General features: G+C 37.5%; 2 protein-coding genes across 5 annotated transcripts; both read right to left on the reverse strand.

The window, feature by feature from the left end:
• Nucleotides 1-1242: 1242 nt before the first annotated feature.
• On the reverse strand, nt 1243-5990 carry LOC148973359 (uncharacterized). Its single transcript, XM_089120804.1, has 3 exons — nt 5826-5990; nt 3153-3354; nt 1243-2296 (listed from the first exon to the last, which is right to left on the reverse strand). The coding sequence occupies exons 1-3, from the start codon at nt 5988-5990 to the stop codon at nt 1773-1775; spliced, it is 891 nt and encodes a 296-aa protein (XP_088976930.1). The 3' UTR covers nt 1243-1772.
• usp2a (ubiquitin specific peptidase 2a) lies at nt 5070-26319 on the reverse strand. Of its 4 annotated transcripts, none has more exons than XM_089121281.1 (14): nt 26025-26319; nt 24018-24097; nt 19380-20067; nt 11007-11057; nt 10198-10321; nt 9986-10097; nt 9552-9662; nt 9409-9473; nt 9137-9240; nt 8958-9035; nt 8792-8870; nt 8493-8600; nt 6740-6860; nt 5070-6136 (listed from the first exon to the last, which is right to left on the reverse strand). In XM_089121281.1, exons 3-14 carry the CDS (start codon nt 20019-20021, stop codon nt 6061-6063), a joined length of 1671 nt encoding a protein of 556 aa, XP_088977407.1. In that variant the 5' UTR covers nt 20022-20067; nt 24018-24097; nt 26025-26319; the 3' UTR covers nt 5070-6060. The 4 variants fall into 4 exon arrangements, with proteins under 4 accessions (XP_088977407.1, XP_039526983.1, XP_088977405.1 ...); XM_039671049.2 differs by having other exon boundaries at nt 8958-9038; XM_089121279.1 differs by having other exon boundaries at nt 8958-9038; nt 24014-24097; nt 26025-26263.
• Nucleotides 26320-26702: the final 383 nt, after the last annotated feature.

The following is a 26702-nucleotide window of genomic DNA, read 5'->3' on the forward strand; positions in this document are numbered from 1 at the left end:
ATATCTGCGTCTCATTTCACGTTAAAGGGTGCCATGTGCGTTGGATATTTATTTACGCTTTTGCAAAAGCGTCCGATATGGCGCTTTAGGATGAGAACGGGCTCGACGGTCAGATTACGTTTTGGCAGGGGAAAAACTGATCAGAAAATGTAACGAAAATGTAACAGAAGTTGTAGAAATGTAGTGGAGTAGAAAGTATAATAATTGCTGCAAAATGTAACGAAGTAAAAGTAAAAAGTAGGCACTATTTATTGTACTTAAGTAAAGTAAAGATACGTGAAAAATGTACTTAAGTAAAGTAACGAAGTATTTGTACTTCGTTACATTCCACCACTGTTCATGGGTTTCAGTCACGTGACTTTTTTGTTGCGGCCGCCATCTTTAGGACCTTTGCGTAGCTTCTCCTGATCGGAAAGATGTCGCACACTGACTGACACGAACAGCACACCTCATTACAGATGAAAAGGTATTTCAACGGTATTTAAATAAAATTGATACTTAAGGTTTAGATCCGTGTTTACTTTCAAACAAACTGCTGAATTTGACGTTCGCTGACATTTACTACCTCGTCCACAATCCCTATCCATTCACCGGAAGGCATTTAAAAGCACTGAAGCCTACCGCTACTTCACCTCAGGATGGGTTAATGATCCCGGAATCTATCATCTGGAGATGAAGAAAATGTTCTTGATAACAGGAAGGGTAAGTGGCACTCTTTTACTTGCTGAACATAAAAGTATTGTTGATATAAATTGACCGTTCGCAAAGACCCGCCCCCCGCCATGTCCGATAAGCTCATTTATTTTTAGCACTCACAATATTTTAAAACATCTTTACAGAAAATGCATATGTACATTACATTTTAGAGTGTCAAAGTTATGAATTTCAGAAATGTAGACAAATCACTGTCTATTAATTTAAGGCAGAAACATTGAGCACAGCACATTCAGCCATATGTATAACTAAGGTTACTAATGTAAATATAGATAGCTGTCTAGAATGACGTTATACGTGTTCCAATTGTAAAAAATGTTTTATCAAGCTAATCTGTAATTTGCTAATTTTACTTTTATTTACATTTTCAGGTGAAGCGTTCACAAAGCCTCAGTTTAACACCAACATACCACTGGATAACAGTACAGGAAGATGGGACAGTTCTCAGATATTTTGAAGAATGTCATTAAACAAACAGTAAACTGGAACCATTGACTTCCATAGTAGGAAAAAAAATTACCATGGAAGTCAATGGTTCCAGTTTGGTTACTGACATTCTTCAAAATATCTTCCTTTGTGTTCTCCTGTAGAAAGAAATGCATGCAGGTTTGAAACAACTTGAGAGTGAGAATGATGACAGAATTTTCATTTTAAAGTGAACTATTCCTTTAATGTAGTTCATATCTTCATTAAGTGTTAGTTTACAATCAGTAGTTTAAAATGCCTTTTTCAATAACATTCGGTTAAGTTACTATTTGTGAGCTGGGCACAGGGTTTCTGGTAGGAATAAATATTTGCACAGTAGAAATGCAGTTTGAATCTACAACCTAATTACCCATGTGGTTTATAATGTATATGGGATTTTTTATGAATGATTTGATTATTACGAATGATTAACAATAAACAGAATGAGAACAGAATTTTACTGTCACCTTTTTTTATTGCAAATATAAAACAGACTTGTATCAAAACAAACATCAGTTCATATAGTTATGTGTTACACTGGGAACACAATGTTACGTAGTCTCTATTCTGAGGGCACAACAGATGGGCAAATGTTACACAAAGGGAGTCAGCCCAGGTCCCCCCTTTAGGAATCCTGACAAGAAGGTGAAGACTACCATCATCTTGGAATAGGATGGAAGTCCAGTAAAGTCCTGGACCATCTCATCATTGTCTTTGAACACCTCCTGCTGGAAAGATAACTTGCTTACCCTGTCCCTAAGTTGATAGACCTCTGCCCTCAGTCTGGTACACTCTTCTGTCAGTTTCTTCACAGTTTCTCGACAGGCTTCATCGGAGCATGCTACACTGCTCTCAGTATGGATAGGGTCTTTACAGTAGCTGTGTTCCCCAATCTGCCCGCTCTCAGGAAAGCTGTCACTGTGGTCCATCTCATTGCCAGTATATTTACCATGGGGTAACATTGACACATCACTGGTACAACTTCTCTTCCTCTTGACAGCTTGTGTTTGCTCAAATTTCTTGTAGCAATTGGTTTTTCTTTGTCGTTGCTCAAGTGACAGGTAGGCAAACAGATTTGGCACATAATCGGGGTTCAGAGGATTATCACTTTTCTTGCCTGCAGTGGTATAATGAGACACCAATTAACATTGCCAACTCAGAATTAGTGATTACACTTTTATAATAACTGCATGCTAATCATTAGTTAAGCATGAGTAAACAGTTAATACATCATTTTTTAAACATTAATAGACAATAAATAGTTTATAAATACAGCTATAAATGCTTTTTACTTGATTTATAAACATATCTAGGCTATAATGTGTTTAATAATAGTACTTTCATTTTTGTTAATGATCAATTTATCATTTCTAAATAAAGTATAGCATTATTTACATTACAAACCAGTTATTTAAGAGTATTCAGTGATTCATAAGATCACAAAGTTTAAGTAAATGGAGTAAATTCAGGTAGATTTTATGAACAAACTAAGTATTACTGTTTGTCTCGATATAAGATGTATGAATGTGAATTTAAATACTTTAAGTAATCTTAGACAACTCCATTGAAAACTCTTAAATAACTGGTTTATAAATAATGCAATATTTCATTTAGAAATGATAAATTGATCATTAATAAAGTAATCAAGAATAAAGCATTTAAAGCTGTATTTATAAATTGCTTTTTTATAACTATTAATGACTATTAATGCTTTATATGTGATGGAATATCTATTTACTAAAGCCTTAGTAAAGTTTTACCGAATTAGTTAGTCTAAAAGTGGATAAATTAACGTTAACATAACGTTGATAGACACAGATGACGATCAAGTTATTTTGTTAGAAAATGTAAGCCAGTTACACATTACCTAATTGAATTTATCTGCAAAGGCTGATTGGTAAGGAAGAGGTGCTAATGTTACAACAGTTCACGTTTGCAAACCATGTTGCAAACGATTAGCTTACATTCCTTACCTGAAATAAAGTGCTCACTGCAGTGTCTGGAGTGTTCTGTAGGTGTCCATTTATCCCTCTTGATAGCAGAAATCCATTTCTTACGACGTTCAGGGTTTTTGGGAATGTTATTAAATTTTAGTTTATCATTTCTTTGTGATTTGCTGTTGTCACAGCTTACAGCACTGCAGATAGACGGCACGTTAGCTATCGCGATTCGGTCCTACAAATGGCGGCCGCGCCACTGTGTGACGTCACATGAAATCCATGAATACTCAAACAGCGTCGGCATTAGTTTACGTTCTTGATCAAATAACGTCATAAAACATATATACATGAAAAATACTTTTACAAAATTAGTACTTACAAAATTCAGGTCCATAATGTTTGTACGCGTTTGTCGTAGACACAAAATAGCATAACTAGTAGCCTAGTGGCTATAAAGCCAACGCTGGCATTTGAAAAAAATAAAACAAGGCTACGTCTGGAATTATATGCAAATACATTTAAAATGATTAAGCCTACTTACAGGTTGTGGCCCAACAACTGCTGCTTCTTGTTTTAAAGCTGGAACTGCTTCATGTTTTAGTAACAGTTTCTTGCTGAATCCGGCGTTAAATTCGTGGAGATTCTGGAAGCTGTCTTCCGTAAATGCGCAGCACAGAGAGCTAAATTACGATCGTCATTTTCAGGAACATAATCAAACATAAATAGTATCCATTGTTGACGAAGTACAGCGTCCTTGGGAACACAGAAGACCTGACAGCTGGGTGAACACAACACACTCGATTAGACGCAGAAATATGCGCATGCCCTTTTTTGCATATTCGGAGGGAGGGTTGATGCAAATGTTTGGGTTAGTGACGTCTAAAACCCAACTGTAGTCCCAATCGAGTCGTTTTTGTAGGCAATATACTTCCTGATTTTTAAAAGACGATATCTCTGCTTACACTAAACTTTCAGCGCTGCAACTTTGCAGATTCATGCACCAACAGCAACATTACACACTATTTAAAATGAAAAAAGTGAAATCGCAATCACCCCCCCCCCCCCTAATCTATTCTAAAAACTATAACTAGCTGCCTGTGTCCCATATTTAGTGTGCAACTGTTACCTCATGATTTATTCACCTAAAAGTGGAACATTGCATAAAATATACACTTTGAAAGTGGTTACTTGGATTTTATAGCATTGAGGGAAGACAAGTAAAGTTATCATTTCATTTTTAGCAGTGTTGTTTTTATTAACTATAAATATTTTTTGTTAATTGAAATAAAGCTAAAATAAACTATCAATATTAAATGGAGAACAAAAATACATAAAAATGAAATAAAATAAAACTAAGAAATATAAACAACCAAAAACGAATAGAAATGGAAAAAATATTAAAAGGTATTTCAAAATGTTAATGAATAATATCCTATAAATATTATTTAAACAGTGGTTTTTAAATATATTGAAACTTTGACCTTTTTTTTTGCAACCATCAAAACAAATTATTGCCAGAAACAAATATTGATAATTAGGTTTAATAGTAAATACAAACCAACATTTGCTCTCAAACTATCTTACTCTTACTGAGAAACAGCATAATTTAGGACAAAATTTGCAACATTTTTACTTGAAATTTGGATGAAATGTTGTCACTAGTTTATAGAATAAAACAAAAATGTTAATTAACACATACTACATATAAATTGTAAATCCTAAAAAACTGCTAATTTTCCAGACAGTCTCTTCTTTTTTCTTTTCTGTGTGTGTGTATAAATGTACATATATAATCCAAGGTTTTAAAATGTATGTCCCAAATCTTAGTAACAGGGTTATAAAATGTCAAATAAAACAGTTCACATAATAATATTTCATAGAATTAAATAAAACCTTTTCATTCATAAGAACCGAAAGGCAAAGACAAAACACAAACTCATGAGAGGATTGTAACAGTTCATTCTTCTAAAATTTATTCATACATATATATGTATATTTATACTTTGACTGCCACAGTGTGACTCGCATCACATTATTTCCTGACCTGAAAACATAAATAGATGCTGTTCTCTTACCTCTGTTAAATTAACTGACAACAGTAATGGGTCATTTTCAGCACCACTGTTTATAGTACATTCTCTATTTGCATCATTTATAAAAATATACAGATTTTCTTTTGCAAAACATTCTTTCGATGTTGTTCAAATGGCATGAGATCAAGGATCCATATACTGTCAGCATCATTTCTCCTCCCGTCCTCATTTCCATTCACAGCATTTCAAAGATTTCAGTAGCAGCCACACTGAATAAAAGTCACGGCACACGCCGTTCTCTCACCACCACAGACTTTCACAACAAACTCCCGTGACTCCTTCAGGAAGTTGAGAAGAAAGACAGAGTGGAGGAGAGAACAAAGCATACACAGAAAAGATGATGGGTGGCGGAGGTGAACGGAAGAGGTGATGGAAAGAACAATACGTACTGTAACAGGCCTGGACAGCGCACTTCTGTAACTCCTCGGCAGCCCACTAGAGGGCGCCTCAATCCGGTTTATCTCCCAGGTTGACAGGGTGGACAAATACTTAAAAAAGCATGAAGAAAATTTCAAAACAAATATCAAGTGAAACAAAGTTTTTTGTATTGAGGCGTTCTTAATCAAGAGGAAGGCGATCGGGATGAGAGTTTGGTTGCAGTGCATAGAGAGACATCTGAGTCGGAGCCACTTGGGTTATTGCCTGATGACGAGCCGCCCGGACACTCGCACACAAACACACAGAGGCGTGATGACCTCTTTAACACAGTGGTGGAGTGTGAGAGGGCATTGTGTGTGCTTCTCCCGATGGCCAGCAGAAAGCGATGTTCATTCTGCATTATGGGCCAGAGGAAGCAGCAAATGTGTAGTGTCTTCAGCCCAAGGGGCTTCTCTGTCCACAGTCCGTCCTCAGAGTCCAGCTCGCTCGTAAAACAACACATAGGCATCGCTACTGCGAACTTGGCTGGTTGACATTGGCGTGACTCTGGAAGAAGGAATTGACACTCTTATTTAGTTGACAAGCAAGATCTGAGATTTAAAATCAAATATTTAACCATATAAAACCTACTGTATCATATTTGAAAAGCACATTTCGATGGCCTCAAAACTATCGTATAATCTAAACATGTCCTTCAGATTGTTACACGTGTCCTTTTTGCTGTGAAATCTTCACTTATTAGCAATAATTCAAAACTTGCTGGACTGAAGACTTCGGTTTACTGGATTAACATCTTTTTTTTATCATGTTAAAATGTGAGTATCAAATATGATACCTCAGGCTTTTGAGGAGCGTTTATTTGTACATCTTGAAATCCTCATTCTATTATGTTTTGAGATTCGTCACTTTTTAAGAAAGAGTGTGTGGGAGGGAGGTGAAGGAGCAGGAGTGAGGGAGGAGGATGGGATACAGTGAAATAATGGAAGCTAGAAGGTGGAATGGAACTCTGCTGACATGCTATAACCACGAGGATCATTTCTCTGAAAGCTAACGCGTGTTATATACCTTTGGGAAATCTACCTGGTACTCTACAGTACACGGTTATGCAACCGGATAAGAAAGAGCAGGAGGTGAAGGTAAAGAAAGTACCTGGAGTCGTTATACGTGTACCATTCCCCGTTTTCAGGATTGCAACAGTACGCTGTGTAGTGGCCTCCCATAGTCGTGCCTGAGTGATTGGACACTGCATACAAGTTATACACTGCACTACCTGAAACAGAAAGAGGAATAGACAGTCAGGGTGCAATTAAATGTCAGGTACAGTTTATTGTGAACCAAAATACCAATAATATCTAGAGAAAAATATAAATACTGCAGTAACTATAAACAAGCCAACAATACACCTACAGTACCAGCGGCTCATTCAAAAAGACGAGGGCCGTGAAATACCATAAGGTAAACATTGTCAAAATTAATCAACAGTAGTGTTGATGAATCACAGTATCAAATGAAATCACTTGGCATAAATGTGCGGTATTCATCGACTGTGAACTGCTCTGAAACCATGAGCCTATAGAACATAAAACAACCTTATTTTTGTTTAATAATCACATAAAGCCATATCGTGATTATTGCTTTTTCATCCCCAAATTTTAGAAAATTAAAAAAACAAATAATATTTAAAACGTCTGTTATACCATTTAAGATATTTAAGACTTTACATTTTATCTAACTGAATTTGAGACATTGTAAACCAATAATGGTTCTAAAAGTTATATTCCCGCAATATATGTTTGTTTTATTTTATTGCTATTCATAACGTATAATTCATTATGTATAAACAGGATATATCACATTATGGAACTGAAGAGGCAACAGATTTACAGATCTTTTCTTTTGTATCGTGACATCCATGTAAAACAGATTATCAGAAAAGATTGTTGATTGGATGGAGGTGGATATGAATGTAGGAAAGGGCTGGGTTTAAGCGAGCTTTAGTTGTAAAACTACGCGCCTATAGACTGAACAAGTAATACGTCACAGTTTTCACTAATTCATGTGTTTGTAGTTTACAAGGAGACATTTTCAAAAGTTTGCATTTTCAGGTCCCGAAAACACAGCTGTCGTGTAAATGAACGGCCAAAACACATAAAAATGTGCGTTTTAGTTTAAAACAGTCTCTTAAATGACCCATAAATAATGGCAGTTTTCCAGCATACATCATCAGAGAGTCAGTCACTTCACTGGAAGATCCAGTTATGGTATTTTAACTCACAAATGTCAAGATCCTTTTTTTTTTTATGAAACATATGCATAGATTAGTTGTTCACAATATGATCTATAACACGCATTTAGAAAACAGATAGGGTGAATTTTCATTGCCGCAGCACTAGGGTTGGGTATCGTTTGAATTTGAACGATTCTGATTCCAATTGCGATTCCTTGTTTCGATTCCGGTTCCTAACGATTCTCGATTCCGATTCTTTTAAGAGAAAGTTTAGCTAACCTTGCTAACCAACGGCCTTTCTGAAAGAAATAATCCTTTCTGAAGGAAATACTCCTTCTGTAAAAATACTCCTTTTTGTCACAAATTTTGCATTTTGCCGAGATTTCGTTATTTTTAGAAAAGTGAAGCCACACTTTGGATCGCCAACATAAGGTACTCATGTTCGACTCGCGTGGTTATGCCAACACTTCCGGTAGACGCTTCTTCGTTGGTGTTGTTCAGCTGTTTCTTCTTCCGCTCGGCGGACTGTGAATATCGAAACTAGGAATCGAAATTTTAACTTTTAAACGATTCCGGGAAAAACGAAAAGTTAGTCTCGGTTCCAATCGATACTCGATTCTCGATACCCAACCCTACGCAGCACATTCCCTCTAAGATTAAAGTGTCTTCACTCACTGCTTCTGTCAGAGGCGAACTCCCTGAGGTCCAGGTCTTTCATGGGGAAGTTGACAAAAGTAGACAGTTTGCTGGTTCTGATGCGGGCTTCTGAGAAGCGCTTCAGATCTGAACAAGTGCAGCGGTTAAGGAGAAGAGACTCGGCACACTGCTGATCTCAGAGAGACCTTTCACAGAACGCTTCAATCAGCGCATTCCCTGAACACACACAGAGCGTCCCGATCTTATCTGTGCTTACTGTCAACAAACGCACCCCAGTGACACCACATTAAGATCAGATTGCACTAGAAAAAGGATACGAAGAACTAATATTTTAGGAAACTTCTGAACTGTAAATTTCTTTGTGCATCGTCTCCTGGCTTTGCACCTGTAACATGTCTAGATGAAAAGATAGAACGATTAGATGCTTCGGTATATATCTATTTCCACATTATTAAAACGATAGGAATGAAGGTAATAAATTACCGGCTTCTCGTCCCCGTCCAGCACATCTTCTTTAGTAAAGAGCCTCATGCAGTCCATTAGGCTCACCTCTCCATAGCCCTTCTAGGCAGAGGAACTGCATTAACACCCACTCATTTCTCCAAGTTTTCAAAGTGTGCATTTTAAAGTCTGAATGTGCATGTACACTTCAATGAACTGACCTTGGAGATAGGCAAGGAAAGATCCCAGAAGGGATCGAACACAGTGGAACAATAGCCACATTCACTGCAGGTCAAAGAGCTCTTCAGCTGGCCAACGAACAAATCTGAGGACACACAGAGACACGGCAGAATTAGAGAGCACATAGATAACCCAAAGCTCTATGATCTGTGCGTAGTGCAGTGTTGTTTTTGTTAACTAAAACTATATACTGTATATGTATATACACACAATTATACTATTACAGTACACAATTCATACAGTGTACACTTACCTACAATCTTGCTGTCTTCTCTCTCTAAGTACTTAGCCCACATCTTTTTCCCTTTTTCCTCATCACTGAAGAAAAATAACAAGACATAAATGACAAAATTGTGATCACAACACTACCCACACTCATAGAGAGAGTACACTTACGACAAGTGATCGAAGTCTTCTATGTTTCCCCGCGGCCGGACCGTGACTCTGTTCACTTCGTTGTGCAGGCCGTCTAGCAGGAAACGTAGAAACTCCTGAGCGTCCTGTTGACTGGAAAGATTACATAAACATCTCAATACTTTACAAAACCACAGCCAGCTACTGATAAACATAAAGAAACTGAACTTGACATTGATAAGACATTACATTACTGATAATCAGGCAAATATATTCGTGTTATGGACAGAAAGCTGAAAAATGTTCAATATTAAAATTCTAACAGAATGAATAACATTAAATAAGCAGATAACTACTATAGTATTTTACATTTTCTGGATTAAAAAAAGAAATAAATGTGAGTGGTGCTTGTCTGTGTAAAACCACCGTGTGCTCCCACTTTGAGCAGAAAAAGACACATGTAAGATCAGGCTTACTTGTAGCCTACAAATCTGGGGGCGAATCTCTGAATCTGTGTTTTGAATTCAGAGGGGCTGACGGCTTCACTGCTTGAAGAAGTCCACATTGTTTGGATCAGCTTGGCAAACTCTGTAGTCAGGACAAAGAGAGGCTTTCAGTAAGGTTTGCGGTTTACAAGAAAAAAAAAAGCAAGACCAGCAGGAACCGCGTTGTGCCGATGCACACTCACCTTCCATGAGAGCAGTGTTTGTGCGGCTGTTGTTGTTGAGGTCTCGACGGTGGGAGTTGTGAAGACAATAGTCTCGCAGGCTTTGTGTGTTGCTAAGACACTGGAGGATGGAGTTCATAAAACACTAGCGACGGAAAGAAAGAGACAAAGGAGGAAAACAATATATTAGGCTGATAATTGATTGAATGACTTGCATGACATTGACATCAAACCACATTGACATTGACCACAAATTAAGCATTAAATAGACATTAGACATGATACAATTTTTTTCTATTAGGCTGATAATTGATTGAATGACTTGCATGACATTGACATCAAACCACATTGACATTGACCACAAATTAAGCATTAAATAGACATTAGACATGATACAATTTTTTTCTATAAAGTTAGTTTCTTGACAATTCATTACATATTTAAAATATTTACAACATGTTCACTGAGCAGAAATCAGAAAAAGCAAAAATAGCTACAAAACAAGTGACATAAGTCTAGAGTTTCATAGAAGCAGCAGACTTGACTGCAATGTGTAGGGGTTTATTTTTGGACTGTACACATACTGTTGCTTGGCAAAAGCAAGTTAAGAGAGCGCAAGAGCGAAGAGACATCATTAAAAATAATCTCGCCAAATGGAAATAGACAGAGGAATGTGAAAGCGATATGAAAACATTTCTGCTTCTTGTTGCCACTTAGTTCTGTCAACCAGATTTCACAGATTTCTAGCATGTTTGATGTGTTTTATGCAGCCTATATGTACTATATGACAAAAAAAATAAGTCTAAATGAGAACATGGGAAAACACTTACAGTATTTCCCAGATTACGAAGCCCCACAAGACCCTGGGCACTCTTTGAGTTCTGAAAAACAGAGAGGAGGTGGAACATTAGCACAGGTTAAAGGCTAGATGTCAGCAGTTACACATTTCAAGTATGCACTGAAACATAAACAGTTGAGTTTTACCATTTTCAAAACCATTCAGTCGATTTTCTGTTATTTAGAAGAATATCAGAAACCAGACAGTTTCTGGTCTCATTAACTACCATTGTAGGAAAAAATATATACTATGGTAGTCAATGAGACCAGAAACTGTCTGGTTACTGATATTCTTCTAAATATCAGAAAATCGGCTGAATGGATTAGAAAATGGTAAAACTCAACTGTTTAACTCTGAGGGAGTTGTAAAATTAGCCTATTTCCAAAAAAGTGGACTATCCCTTTAAGTGCAGTCAAATTAATCTAAATTTTGCAGGTATTTTGTCACTAGCGAAGTGATGCACTAAGCACCAAACTCACTTTCAAAAAAAAAAAAAAAAAAAAAAAAATGTGGTCAACGTAGCAAATTCCCAAGCAACGTTGAATATGTCTGCAACTTAAGTCAAGTTTCTCAAATGTTCCAGCAAATGGAGATCCATGTTTCCATATAATCTGTGTTTTGGTAGAGGTGCAAGAGTGCTGAAGCAGACTAGCAAGTAATTTGACACTATGTTGTTTTCTGTGTGCCAAAGCACTGGAGGGGAGACATGATCCGCCCTGTGCTGGAACTGTGACGAACTTACTCGGTGCTGGATGTTCACACTGACCACATTTGTCCTGGCCACTGAGGGCACAGCAGTCAAATTTTTTTGTGGAACAAACACTTAAATATCACACCAGTAATGTTTAACAAACTCATTAAATGGGTATTATCTAAATCCATGCTTCCATGGAAAATTTTTGTTGAACATATTTCACAGAAATAGGCTCACCAGCCCAGTCTGTCCTACTCTGCTGAGTAATATCAGCACTGCCAAAAATAGCATCCTTTCACATGGATTGTCCACTCATTGGCTGACTTGTCATCGTCACGGCAACACTCATCCCAGCCATCTCTGATGGTCACATCTTTTCACAGGAGTTTTACAACCATAAGTCCACATGAAAAAAAATAATGGCAATCCAAATATCAACATTCAACCTGATACTACATTAAAACTGAGACGTCAAATGTCCTGTTGGATGTCAAGAGAACATTTGTACATACAAAGGAGGTCTGTTTTAGGTATTGGGATTCACTGTGAAGCTGTGTTAAATGAGATGATGCTGCTGCTGTTGTTGCCAAAAAGCTTGGGGTTGTTTCTTAATATAGTGAGTCATACTAATAAGTTTACAACACTTTGTCGGAGTGTGAAAAGTGCCTCAAAAACCCTGGACGAACCTGTTAAAAGAAGCTGAACACCAGCCCAAATGATATGAGAGTCAAGTCCCTATTGAAATTGTTCTAGCAAGGCAAAGCTGTAAACTTTGGGTAAGGAACTTCAATGCATTAGTTACACCGTTTCATTATTTCAACATATAATGAAGCATTAGAACATGATATAATTACTCAATATGGGTTTCTGCCTTCTATGTTGTTGATACAAAGTGATTTTAGATGTCAAATCCTCCTCTATAACACATTTTCCCCCTATTTTTCTGGTGGCCGGAGAATGTGGAAGTGGGTCACTGTGTTCTGTTCACCGTACTCCCCATTAAAGAGGTGAGGGAAGACTAATCCTGCTTTTATAACAGCTCACTGTGAAAGGAAAATGTGGAGCAAAAGCCCAGATAAAACCTCCAGACTGACGGCCTTGAGTCTTCAGCATAGATTGACCCACATAAATATTAGTTGAAGTGCTCTGGTAGCTGGTTTAAAGATGAACCCGCCAGGTACTGTTTAAAGTTTATACTGTCTCTGTTTTATGTCAACTTTGTCTCCTCTCCTGGCCTACACCACCAGCCTTAGAATTCCACATATCTCCCAGCTGTGTGTGGGCTGAGGTTTTCCTTGAAACACTTTTTTCTATTAACTCTGACAAATGTTCAAAGACCTGAATTTCCTGAGCATTTTTATGCTCCTTTGCCATCATTTGTTCACCCCAGCAGAGGACAGAATCTGCAGGACTTTAACAAGTGTGTAATATGAATGAGAGCACTGGGTTCTGTCCCATGTCCTGAGGGTGTGTCTAGGTGTTATACTGGTACAAAACATTCCATCTAGACAATCTTGTTATAAATAAGATAAAGACACCACTGGTAGTCCATCATGTCCTTCACAATCACATAATGCATGTCACACTGCCAGGTCAAAAATGGGTGACCGACCAAGGAAAGTGACTCACAAAAGATGCATGGAAAGAATCATGAAAAAATGTTTTATTATGCCTGTTTAATAAGGCTTTACAAATAGTCAGTCCAATCACTGCAGGTATAGGAGAAAAGAAAACATTTATTTAAAATATGCTCTATTATTATGTAACTTCTAGGCACTAAATATATGGGTCCTTTAATATATAAGTGTCCAGATAAAAATTAAAGCGCATTCCGTGAGGCTGAAATTAATCGCGCGGCAGATAATGGAGGCTCAGCAGCAAAGCCGGTACGCCAGGCCGGTACTGACCTCGGTGGCATGGGGTGGGACTGAAAGCGCTGTCGGATAAAGGAGTGAGCTCTAATGGGATTTCTGCTCATTACGTAACAATGAACGACCATTCTGAACTGCCTCATGCGTCAAACTGTACATCAGATGCATGCAGGCTGCCGCTGATTTGCGTTGTGCCATTACTTCACTTCAAAGAAATACTGGTGTGCACTGTTACACTCAGCTAATTGAAACTAATTGAAGCTAATTGATCAATAAGAAAGACTTATTTATCAATTTTCCAAGAAAGATTAATTTACCATTATATAAGCAGTGACCTGTCACAAAACTGATCCCTTACAATGACTTCTTAGAGCTTACTGATGGTGGTAAGTGCAGTAGTAATGACATCACACCATGAACTAGTTTAAGGCTTATTCAATGGGCCTCAATAAGCTCCATTCATGCTTGAACATTTATCCCTTGAAATTAACTAGCATCATTTTATATGTAACTAATGCATACGTGTATTGCTAGTAATCTCATAACTACTACTTTTTGACTAGTTAGACACCAGTACTTACTCCAGTAATGACTAGTATTTGTTCACTATACAACATACAACTACTACCTGTGGTTCAGATACCAACAATTCACTTATGACTAATATGTTTTCAAATGGTCTGTTTCCGTTTTACAAATACCAATTAAGTGATAAGTTAAGTTAAATACCTGCAACTAAAATAAGCACTAGTACCTAATGAATAGACCCTAGTCAACATGGAATAGGTACCACTGTAAGTAACAACTGCAATACATGTTAGTAAGAAAGTTAGAGTATTCAGTGACAAAAATATGCTATTAAGTAGCAGTGAAAATAATAAATAGGCCTAGACATAAATGCTAGTAGCACAAAAATAGATACTAGTGAGTTTAAAGGAATAAATGTTAAAACTGCTTGCCGTAAGACGCATAAGAAGCGTGTATTCATACCTTGGCATGATTAATCAGAAGCCCAACGAATGTAGAGACCAGCATGGAGCCGGACATAGTAGAGTTTTTCCTCCGCATGTCCTGTTTTAGAAGTGGGAACGCAGTCGCGGGAGGCTCTTCTGGTACTGTAACTGTATATGAATGTCGCATCCTGGACATAATCAATAAAATCCTTCTGTGGTTTATAAACACCGATTTTAAGAAATCGCCACTATGGCCTTTCTAGCATCAAATATTCCAGTGTCCTTTTCCAATCAAGAGTAAGTCCTTCAGGTAAGAAACTTGATCAGGAAACGACCTCTACAGCGGAGCGAGGCAGCAATTGGGACGAATAAAACACATCGCGCTTTTCACTATAAAAAAAATAATAGAGAAAGTTGTTCCCAAATGCAAAGAACAATTCCTTCATATATCAAAGTAGACGAGTTCGAGTTGAAGTTGTCAGATTGCAAGCTGGAGCCAACGCGCGGGTCCATCTCTTTTCACTAACACCACCAGTCAGTCCCGCCCACACGAGCTCAGCTCACGAGCTTGATGCGCGAATCCGACGTCATCGAGGGCAGGCAGCGGCTGCACACTTGACGGAGATTAGATTTACAATCATGTGTCCGTCAAATACGTATTACTCATTTTAAAAGGACCTCTTTCAAACAACCGTTCACAGCTCTAAAACGGCTCTGAAATCAGTTTCGACACTCCTATATTGCACCTCAGGCAGAGTGCGCAGTTTTGTGTGGTGGGGCTCTGAATCACCCCCTTTAAATTAAAGCTAACATGACCTCAAAAAAATGTATATTCTTTTTACATAGCTTATAAACATATACGTTTCATCAAGGTTTTCAATTTGTTTTTGTAACAAACATTAAAGTTAGTCAAATTGAAGAATAGTTCACACAAACATTAAAATAGTCAAAACTCACCCTCAAGTTGATCCAAACCTGTATAAATTTCTTTCTTTTACTGAACAGAAAAGAAGATATTTTGATAAACATGGGTAACCAAACAGTTGATTGACCTCGTTGACTTCCATATGGAAGGAAAAACAATTGGTTACCAGCATTCTTCAAAATATCTTCTTTTGTGTTCAACAGAGAAAAGAAATACAGGTTTGGAACAAATCGAGGGTGAGTAAACTGACAGAATCTTCATTTTTGGGAGAACTATTCCTTTAATGTATGGCTCAGGCTGTCATTACTTTGTATGAGATGAACCTCCACAGATTAGCCATTAACTTTCACTTTAAACTATATTTAACTTTACCAGTAAGACATGCAAACTAAAAACAAATTGCTGTAAATATGCATACAACGTTATGCACAGCTACATGATAAGAGACAGGGGGAAAAAAGACTGGTTAACTACATTCTCAATCTGTGGACACATAATCAGATTTAAAACAGAACAAATACCAACAATGGCGAAAGCAACAAAAAGTGGGACAATATGTCTAATCTTTTGGGCTTGGCTCCTTGCTGAACTGAGCTCAGCAGTCACCCTCACTAAAGTATTAAAGAGAAGCATTAAACTTTGCCTGTAGTAGAAGTGGTAGAGAAATTGGAACAGGGCATGGAACACACTAAAACCCCAGAGAGAACACCAGACTGAGGCCATTATGCTCTTCTGAGATGGTCGGTCAAATGTCATCAGCTGCAGCCCAGTTCTAGATATGCCAAAAACATTTTAACTGTATGTAATGTAGCATGAAAGTTACCTAAATAAGAACAATGTCACCTTTGAAGGCCACACTATTTGTCCCTCTTGGACAAACTCAAGCAGTTGCTATGTTGTTTAGTGAATCAATTTTTTATGATGCAAAAATCTTTATCTGTCTTAATCATGCCATATTTCACAGAAGCAGGTTTACTAGTAAAAAAAACCACAGAATGCTGAGCATGTTAAATCTGTTTATATAGAAACAGGAAGTAAGGTGATTTGCTACTGAAGTGCCATTTCAGAGAGAGAGAGAGAGAGAGAGAGAGAGAAGGATCACTCTGTCCCTTCCAGTCTTATGACTAAGTGTTTACACAACAAACAGCAAAGACAACATTTCCTCAATACGCTACAGAACACCACAAGGGTGAAAAGGTAAAGGCAAACCATTTCTTGAAATGTGTAATGGGCTATATGCACGCATAAGTTCCGCATTTGACGTAAGGATGCTCGTCCATTTCCGGTTGTGTAGATTAAAGCGGAGGAAAACCGGAGAAAACGGGATTATGGCAGAGTCTTCAATATTTACTGTCCTCCTGTCTTTGAAACGAAACGTACATACGTTTAGATGTAATTTTATATATAGTTATGTTTATTTAATATAATTTTAAAAAGAAGCATAAACACAACGAGGGGTGTCTGTTTTATCTGTTTTTGTGACTAACGTTTCATTAGTATAACCATGGAGTATAAAATTCAATATAAATTCTCGGTATTGCATTGGACTCTATGATCGGCGGAAGTTAGAGCATCCTTAATCCTTCACCGGAAATAACGCCGTGCATAGAGCCCATTGGACACTTTGAATGAGTGCCAGATTTACATCTTGGCTTTCAGCCCAAATACTTGATGTGCATCATGGGCACCACAAAAGTTTAATTTAATACAAACTACTGAAATGAGTGAAGACCCTTAAAAATAGCAGGTGGCCCGTTATAAAACAGCAGCACAAATTTCGGATGCTCTCATGTCGTGATAAAAGAGGACATGTGGTGATTAAAACAGAGTAAGTGAAATTCAACTCTGCAGTGAGTAAACCTCAATCCAGATGTGAAAAGTTTTCAGGACACAGTACGCTTAAAAAAAATTGGTTACTTAATGGTGTGGATCAGCCTACATACTGTACTAACAGACCTGTTATATAAAACATCTTGGCACAATGAATAAGTAGCCTAGTAGAAAACGTGACAGGAATTGTTTACTACTGGGTTTAAAAAGTAAAAAGTGTCTCTGTTTGTGAAGAACTGGCATCATTAATAAAAACACTGAATGAAAGGAGTCAGATTGTGGTGGGGAAAACTGTGTTAATGCTGGCCCAGCCATGCAAAGACTCTCGGTAACACTAACCAACCATCGGCTGGGAGACCAGAAGAAGATAAGATTAATGACACACGGAAACAGGGCCAATCGTAACCCCGCTGCAGCTTGTGTTCTTCCTGACACCGATAAAACTGATTTGGCCAGTAAAAATACTTTGAATAAAAAACACAGACAATCCTGTAAGCCTATAGTGTGTTCTTGCATTACTGTGGTGGTTACAAACTTTAGTACTCAAGGCTGACACAATTACATTCAGATGTCAGTGTCACTACATCGGATGCATTACAATAATAATAAACCTAAATAAACAATACAAATTTTACAAACTTTAACCAACTCAGTAGTTCGGGGTCGTGCATTATTTACAATTGAATGAAGAATGTCTTTTTATTTTTTATAGTATATTAAAAAATTGAATTACTGTAGAGTCTTGAATTTGTACTGAAGTAGCAAACAGGAACTAGGATTGAAATTAAAATGTTCAAATTCATCTAACCACAATAAGTGTGGTTAAAATTTTTATTTTTATCAAGAAGGTTAAAAAGAGTTTAAAAAGTCTAAAGGTGTTATGTCCTAACACAGACAGATAGGTTTATATACCAGGGTGAACGTACAATTAATTCCTGAGCCAACTGTTAAAATGCAGTATTTTGCAAGATCTAAAATAACACAGAGCATAAAAGAAGACAGTTTACACTAATGGCCTTATAGCACCTCTTGTGGCAACACTGAGAATGCACCACTTAAATCTAAAGCCTTTTCATCCTATATCCTACCCATCAAAAATAGCAAAAACCAAATATTTTCCTCCTTTACAACAGTAATAAATAATGGTCAGCTTGGCGATAGTCTGGCTGTCTTGAACGCTTTAGGGAAGCACTGGAAGTATCATAGAGCATATCCTCCAATTCTTGCATTAGTCTACAATAGCCTGGAGTAACAAGGCATAAAATGGCCAGGATATCTGAAGCATTAGTGCAGAAATTAAATCGAGTTGACAAAAGCATTCAGACTTGCACTTGTTGAGCTGATTAGTTCGAAACTCTCATTGTAAACTAATGTAGGCCTATAGTCTAGAGATTAATACTAGTTAAGAAGTAGCTAAATGAATGACATAAACAGCAATTCATTTAAAAGAATAGCCCAAGAGTGTATTCCAAAGCGCCTTATTAGCATGGTATAATGTAAGCAGACAACTCAATTCATCTTTAGAAGATCTATTAATCCAGCAGGGTTGAATAAATTCAGCAGCATAGGTTATGTTCAGAATAACATGCCCTGTAATGTGTGTGGCCCAATGGTTATTCAGACTGGCAAACCCGAAAGTTGCGGGTTCGGGTCTCAAATTCAATACCAGCAGGAAATGCCTCGGGTGTGTGCTTTGCAGTGTGCGCGTTCACTACTCGCCACTCCAAGTGTGTGTGCAATAATTTGGATAGGTTACATGCAGAGGACAAATTCCAAGTAAAGGGTTCCATACTTGGCCTTCACATTCCTTTCACCAAATCACAGTAAACACACTAAATACTAGTAGTAAGCAAATATATGTGACCACATCAATCATTTTATCTGCAGCTTCCTGAGATTTTTCACTTATATGACAAGAGACACTTGAAACACAGCTGAGTGCTTCACATTCCTTAGTTTTGAAGCCTTTCAGCACAAACTCTCTGAGAGAAATGGCTCTTGTGTAACACTAAACACAAGCCTAACATTAGCATGTTATGGAAACATAAAAACACAAAACGTTTTTAGCAAGAATTTTGTAACATGCTCTTACCTCTCTGACTGGTGACGTGGAGCGATAGCTGCGATAGCTGCTGCTCTTCAGGCCGCTGCTGCCAAGAGCATCCTGCGTGGAGCTCCGCGAGAGGCCATAGCTGGAGCGAGCGCTGCTGTAGGAGTCAGACGCGTCAGTGCCTCGGCTCTGGTAGGACTGCTTCAGGCCACTGCCGCTGGAGGTCTCGCTGAGGCTCAGAGCTGACAGATCGTGCGTCAAATCGCTCTGACTCACCGACTTCCTGCGACTGAGCGAGATGCTGGAGGACACGGGTGAGGTGGAGAGGTAGCTGGTGGAGGCCGGAGAGTAGCTGTAGCTGCTGTATCCTGAGCCCCCATTGAGGCCTGAGCCATAGCCCTTTGCCGGCGTGCGGCTCAGGCTCTCACTGCGCCGGCCGGCCAGCAAATCTGTGCGAGGGATAGGCCGACCCCGGTCCGGCTCGGACGATGTGCTGTAGTTGCGGGAGCGGCTGGCGCTCGAGCTCAGGTAGCTGGAGGAGTAGCCTGAGGAGGAGCTCTTGTAGGGCAGCTTGTCCCTCTCGTAGGAGCTCAGAGACGGGGTCAAGGAGGAGCCATATGAGCTGTAGTGATTGGTATAAGAAGAGCCGGCATAGCGCTTCGCCGTAGAGGAGACACGAGACATGCTGGGAGCTCAGCCGGAGGTGAAGCGATTTCAGGACGCATGGAATCTGTGAATAAGTGGAATAAGAAAATGTGTCTTTTTCAGCAAAACTCTGGCCAATACAGATAAACCCATCATTATTTTCATGTTAAATTCAGCTTGAATTAAAAAGTTCACCCTATCGATCTTCTAAATACTCGATATCTTATTGTGAACAATTCAGCCATGCATATGTCTTCTTTTTTTTGACCTTGTAATATTTAATCAAAATATCATAATTTAATCATAACTCGATCTTGTGGTGAAATGACAGACTTCTCTCTGGTGATGTATGCTGGACTTCTCCAATCATTTAGTTTGCCTAAACACTTCCTCTTTCATAAATTACTTGCAAGCTCACATTCAGATCTGCCTTCATCTAATAAACACGTAAATACACTAAAAGCTAAAATCATTTATTTTACATTGTTTTGAATTTGGACATCACAACATTACAATATACTGTATGAAAAATAAGTATTCGTTTAGAGATTATATTAACAGTATTATTAAATTATTATTAATTTTGAGCCTTAGATTAGACAAAGAAAATCTTAATGTAAAAATAGGGGAAATTATTAGCATGCACAATTTAATATCCAATACCAGCCGATATATATATATATATATATATATATATATATATATATATATATATATATATATATATAAAATAACTCTATAGACCATTTTGCAAGATGTAAACAACACTGGTCCAGAAACACTTCCTGTTTCAGTTTGTAAATGTTTTCTTTATTTCACATGTAAAGAAAACATCTTAAAGATGTTTGTTTAACTTTTTGATTCAGTTTTATATGTTCTGTTGGTAGTATTTTATCCCAGCTTTTATGTAGTGTTAAAAAACTGAAACAGGAAGTACTTCTGGACCAAAATGGTCTATAATCGACCAAAAATGGCACAGATACTCTATCTATATTGTGCATTCAAATCTGCTACTATCTATAAATAAAAGTTATTTTTATATGTATTCTATGTGAAATTAAAATACACTTGTTATACACTTGTCAAAGTGGCACCATCTGACATCTACGCTGACTGACGAGACATTAATCATTTTAGCGTTTACAACAAGTTTCAAGATTCTTCGAAATCCCTTTGAACTCACTTTCTGTGGCAATTTCATTACGTGTGTACTTCAGCCTGAAGAGAAGACCGTCCCTCTTCAGTTGGGCAATTTTAGTAAAAAATGGTAGAATATAAACACGACCTGTTATGAATTTTGAATGACTGTGTCATTCCCTGAGGTCTCTTGTGTTCTGGATCCTGAAAACATATTCGATGAATAGCAGCATGTGACTCTTGTCTAAACACAGCACACACTGCGAGGGGTACGTATTACACAACCTATGGGGCTTCGCTGCTAGCACAGGACTCTGAATGAAGCTGCGGAACAAAATGAGTCCCATTGTTTTCATAGAGGCCTGGTTTGGTGCTACAGCCCGAGTGGAGCACTGAAGACCCCACTGTTTGAATAAAACGAGAGCTCCCAGAGCCAGGCCATGTGTGTTAAAGGGACAGTTCTCCCAAAAATGAAAATTCTGTCATAATTTACTCACCCTCAAGTTGATCCAAACCTGTATGAATTTCTTTCTTTTGAAGGGTAGAAAGTAGTTAATGAGCTCCATTGACTCCCATAATACTAAAGTACTATGGACGTTACAGACATTCTTCAAAATATATTCTCTAGTGTTTAACAGAAGACAGAAAGCTTGGAACAACAATAGGGTGAGTAAATGATAACCGAATTTTTGTTCTAGGGTGAAATATCCCTTTAAGGTGGCACAGTTTGTTCTTGTGGAGAGACGGGCTCTTGTTCACAAGGCAGTGCAGCGTCTGAATAAATAAAAGTATCTGGTGTTGTTGATCCGTGTTGGGTTCAGAGAGTTGGCTCTTATTTCTTTAATATGTCTCTCTAAACACTCTCTCTCTTTCTCTCTCTCTCTCTCTCTCTCTCTCTCTCTCTCTGAGTACAGCGTTCACAGATGCATCAATAATTCAACATGTAGATCTGGGGTAGGCAGCACACTGGAAGCAGTCCAAAACACATGGCATACCGACGCTAACATGCTTTTACCAGACGGGAACTTAAGACAGTTTTCCGCTGCTTTCACATTGTGTTCTCTTTCTTTGCCTACACTAATAGCCACAAGAACCCTAAAAATTGATTTAGAGGAACCTCCTTTATATTCAAATTGCTGTAATACCACAAAAAAAGAGTCTAAAAAGAGATAGTTGAAGACCTTTAGTGTTAAGATCATTACAAAAAAACAAAATAGAAAGTTCCAAATAACTTTTATTTGAAATAAAAACATCTTCCTGAATAGAAGTATTTATTACTGCCACTTTTGACCAGTTTAATGCATCATTGATACATGAAAGTATTAATTTTTTAGAAAAAAATCTCACTGACAATATTTTGTCACTCAATAAATATAAATACGCTTCAGCTTATGTGTTTAGCTAATTCATAGAAGCAGGCTCTGTTGCCCGTCATCATAAATATTTGAAATGAAAAATTAATTACAAAATAAAGAAACTTTCATAATAAATAAATATTCTTAACAGAATTATACAATCTGTTTAGTAGAATATTTTTTTGTTGTTGTTGTAGATGTGCCTTCAAAAGCTAAAATCAATTATTTGAAATTGTTTTAAATTTGGACATCACAACATAACAATATACTGTATGAAAAATAGCTAAGTATTCATTTAGAGATTATATTAACAGTGTTATTACATTTTTAGTGTAATTTTAAGCCTTAGATTAGACAGCGAAGATGTAAAAATTTAAAAAATAGGGGAAATTATTAGCATGGAGAACTTAATATCAAAAACCAGCTGATACGATGAATAAAAAAGAACTCTATAATGGCACAGATTTATTACAAAACATACATTTCCCATAGACCACTGGATCATCATGAAGGAAGTCAAGTCCATTCTGAAATTGGGGGTTTAGTCAGTGGTCAGTGTCTAAGCTTTGGGAGTGTCTCTGACTGGGAACATGTGACAGGTGGGGAATTTTCAGCCTGTGATGCCTGACAGACATCCACACTTGCATTCACGCTGATAGATGTGCTGTCATTACATGCACAACACCACTGCTCCTTAACATTCACATTAAACACGTCAGATTACCTACTTTTAGCTCTTCCACATTTGGAAAGCAACGAAAGCCAGTTTCTACTTCAGAGTAAAAAAATAAAAAAGATCATTGTGTTTTTATTTCTATTAATTGTGACACAATATCATTCATACTTCAGTAATTTAGAAACTCGTGCTTTTGTTAGCAACATAAACAATATGATAAAGAGACTTGAGGCAAAGTCTTGGGTACAGCTATATTTACCCTGAAATGTGAGCAGATAAGAGCTCAGTGACCAAACTGACGCCTCAGCCCTCATCGCCCCGACCCACCCCCACCGCTTGACCAAAACGCAATCTGGCAAGACTCGCCTCTCAACAATACTCAAACTCAAAATCTACATTTAATATCTCTATCTATCCAGTCATAAAACACAGGACCTTCACGCAAATCAAATGTGTACAGGCCCAGCATGGGTTTTTAAAGCTTATTCATTCTGGAAAGATTAGACTACAAATTTAAACAAATCATTTTAGGTTTTCGAATCATTTACAGTAAACGTAAACAACCTGAATTAAGAACGTGGAACACAGATTTTGGAACAGACTGACATTAGTGCCTCTGTCAATGAAAAGGAGATGACATGGGGATTAACGTGTACATCAAGAGTGTAGACATACAAAACAGCTTTGGTGTTTTTCAATTTCAAAGAATGAACCCAATAACTTGGATTGGATTAACACATTCTAAAAAATCACCAGAGACAAACTGCAACCCTGAATGTTGTTTTTAAGTGCCACGGCTCTCTTTCGGTATCATGTGTGCAGAGTGCGCTCCACTAGCAGGTGGGTGTTAGGTTCAGGGGTACCTACTGTAAGTAGAGCCGTTCTCGGTTCTAGCGGACGGAAAAACAGAGGTGGCTGTTCATTATTCCATTATTCACTGCTCAAACCTAAAGAGACAAAAAATTACAACAAACTATTTAAACATATTAATAAAAGAGCACAAGACAAATATGAATGAAATAGGCCTTTATAAAGAATATGGGACACAATAAATTTAAAGTCTTTCCTAAGGTACTAAGGTAAATAAACCACTTATGAGAGCATCTAAGTTAAGTTAACTAACATTCAGAATTTCCAGGCATCCGTTTAAAAGGCCAGATTTCCATTACAATCCAAACTCTGGTTATGGCTAACGATCGAGATCATAATGAATGATGACTTGAGAATGTCATGCGCTCTCTTCCACAGACCTCAAGCATTGGATACCAGTTAAAACAGCTTAAAGTTAAAGAAAAGAGCAAGTATATTGGAGAAGAGGCTCACCGGCAGCATTTTCCATGGACAGTGTGTTGCTTTAAAGGCTGTAGTCCCAGAGTGAGAGGACCAGGGACGGATCGCATGAGTACAGTGATCCAGAATGCTAGAGATCATATTACTGAGCTGGTAAATATAGCGATTGCCTATGACCTCCGTGGGTCATTCAACACTCCTGCATTCCAATTTGTACTCAAAGGAATCGCATTAAGACTTTTTATGGGCAAGACTGGTTTTACAATATTATTCTAATGATTACATGTAGTTAAAATGCATTTTTATAAACATAATAAATAATTTTAAAGAATTATTTCTTTAAATATTTTTCACATTTTTTATAGTAAGTATATAATTAAATGGTTATATCCATATAAAAATAAGTAAACAAGATTTTATATAAAATAGTTGAAATATTTTGTTTATTCATAGATTTCATTTTTTTTTGAAATCTTGTATTTCTATAGTTATATTAAATTAAAAATGCTACATCTTTATCTTGATACTTAAATTAGATACAACAGGTAGGCTAAAGTTACATCTTTGAGTTTTTGATGTCTTGTTTAACTGGGCTTAATAGGCTACCTCAGTAATAACACAAGTAAAACGGGTATACCTACATGACAAAGGTCAAGAAAAGCCAGTCAGGATAAATATGGGATGGGACTGGGAGTGAGAATTAAGCAATGATGGAAGAGTTTAATAGTTCAGTAATTATGGGAGATTGTAACCTTCAAAAGTAACCACCCACACTTAATGTAACACAAATGAAACAAGGTTTGATAGCTTATGTAACTCATCAATTATCATTATCTTAACTAGTAGCCATTCAGTTAAAAAAAAAATACAGTTGAGATTGTGGTTTTGAACAAATCTAACAAGGAGTTTAATGGGGAAGATCGGGAGTAATGAGCTTTAACACCATCAGTTTAACCTCCATATCTGGGTGAAAAATTTTATTATGACACTAATTTACATCGTTTATTAATATGTTTTAGATGTATAAACAAATTCAATTAGGAATAATAATACAATAAATAAATAAATAAATAAAGGAAAAAACACGAGTTACAATAACAAAACGTTACACTGCCCAGTCTCTCGTACTAGAGCAGCGTGTCACGTGATTGAGTGCGCGTTGATGGCTGCAGTGTGCAACGTTACATCACGAAACTTCACCAAGTAACATATTGTACTAGAACCGAAAGCATAACATGAGCACTTGTCTTGGAATGAATGTCAAGTACTAACGTAATATATTTATATTTGCTAAATAAGGAGAGAGAGGGAATACACCCGACTGAGATTTATTGAAGACACAAAAAATACTTCCCATTCACATGCATACATACGTTAAATCTGCGGGACTGGTTCTGGAGAAATAAAAACCGAACTCGCAATTTACCACTGCAGAACAGTGTAATTTCATTCATTTAAACGCAACACAACTCGCCGGCCGAATTATGTAATTCGTGAAACGTCTGAAAGCCCCGAATTGTGCGAGTAAATTAGTGGGAACGGCAAAGCAAGAATGTGCATTGCGAGCATTCATGCATTACTCACCGGAGTGAGCGAGACCATCCTCCTCTCCCCTCGCTCCTTCAAGGGAAAGCCCACAGTAAGTGAGTCCTCCACGCAAGCCACTTTGAACTCTTCCAACCGATACACGAGAGTTCACTGATGCTCTTCAAGACAGTACAAATAATATCTGAGACATTTTAGTTGTTTCTGTTCTTGTAATATTACAAGCTCTTGACTTCCAGACAAAAAACGGTCTCTCACTTTAACGGTGACGTCGGCGAGCTTTTCTTTCAGCTGATTGGTGGGTCCTGCTCTCGAACGTCAACTCAATGCCACCGCCCACTCAGTCCCCATGGCGACGGGAACAAACACTTTTGAGATTAGTAGTGGTAATGGTAGTAGTAATAATGCTTGGTCCAATTTAAATGTAGTTCAGTCAAAAATGAAAATGTCATTGTTCTAAACCTGCATTACTTTCTCCCGTGGAACACAAAAGGCGATGTTAGGAATGATACACAGATTAGGCTTTTAGTATAGTAGCCTTACTGTTAACTACATTTACATTTATTAATTTAGCAGACTTTTTCTATAAGCTTGTGTGCTCCAAAAACAATGGCAAAATTCACATTTAGAAAGCATTAAAGGCGTACAGTCTTTCACTTCCGGCAATATCCATCATTTTAATGACATCACTTTGCACTTTAGCTTCTCATGAGATTT

The sequence above is a fragment of the Pimephales promelas genome, chromosome 16 (genome assembly GCF_988280905.1).
Source record: "Pimephales promelas chromosome 16, fPimPro1.hap1.1, whole genome shotgun sequence".
Classification (NCBI taxonomy): domain Eukaryota; kingdom Metazoa; phylum Chordata; class Actinopteri; order Cypriniformes; family Leuciscidae; genus Pimephales; species Pimephales promelas.

Bases quoted from the DNA above. Each gene is read 5' to 3' on its own strand.
- LOC148973359 (XM_089120804.1), bottom strand. From the start codon at position 5,990: ATGCAGAATGAACATCGCTTTCTGCTGGCCATCGGGAGAAGCACACAC. The intron at 3,355-5,825 runs GTCTCTCTATGC...CGCCATTTGTAG, and splicing joins CAAGTGGCTCCGACTCAGAT to GACCGAATCGCGATAGCTAA. The intron at 2,297-3,152 runs GTAAGGAATGTA...ATACCACTGCAG, and splicing joins CAGTGAGCACTTTATTTCAG to GCAAGAAAAGTGATAATCCT.
- usp2a (XM_039671049.2), bottom strand. From the start codon at position 20,021: ATGTCTCGTGTCTCCTCTACGGCGAAGCGCTATGCCGGCTCTTCTTAT. The intron at 10,098-10,197 runs GTGAGTGTGCAT...TCCTGACTACAG, and splicing joins AAACACTGCTCTCATGGAAG to AGTTTGCCAAGCTGATCCAA. The intron at 9,039-9,136 runs GTCAGTTCATTG...TCCTCTGCCTAG, and splicing joins TTTCCTTGCCTATCTCCAAG to AAGGGCTATGGAGAGGTGAG.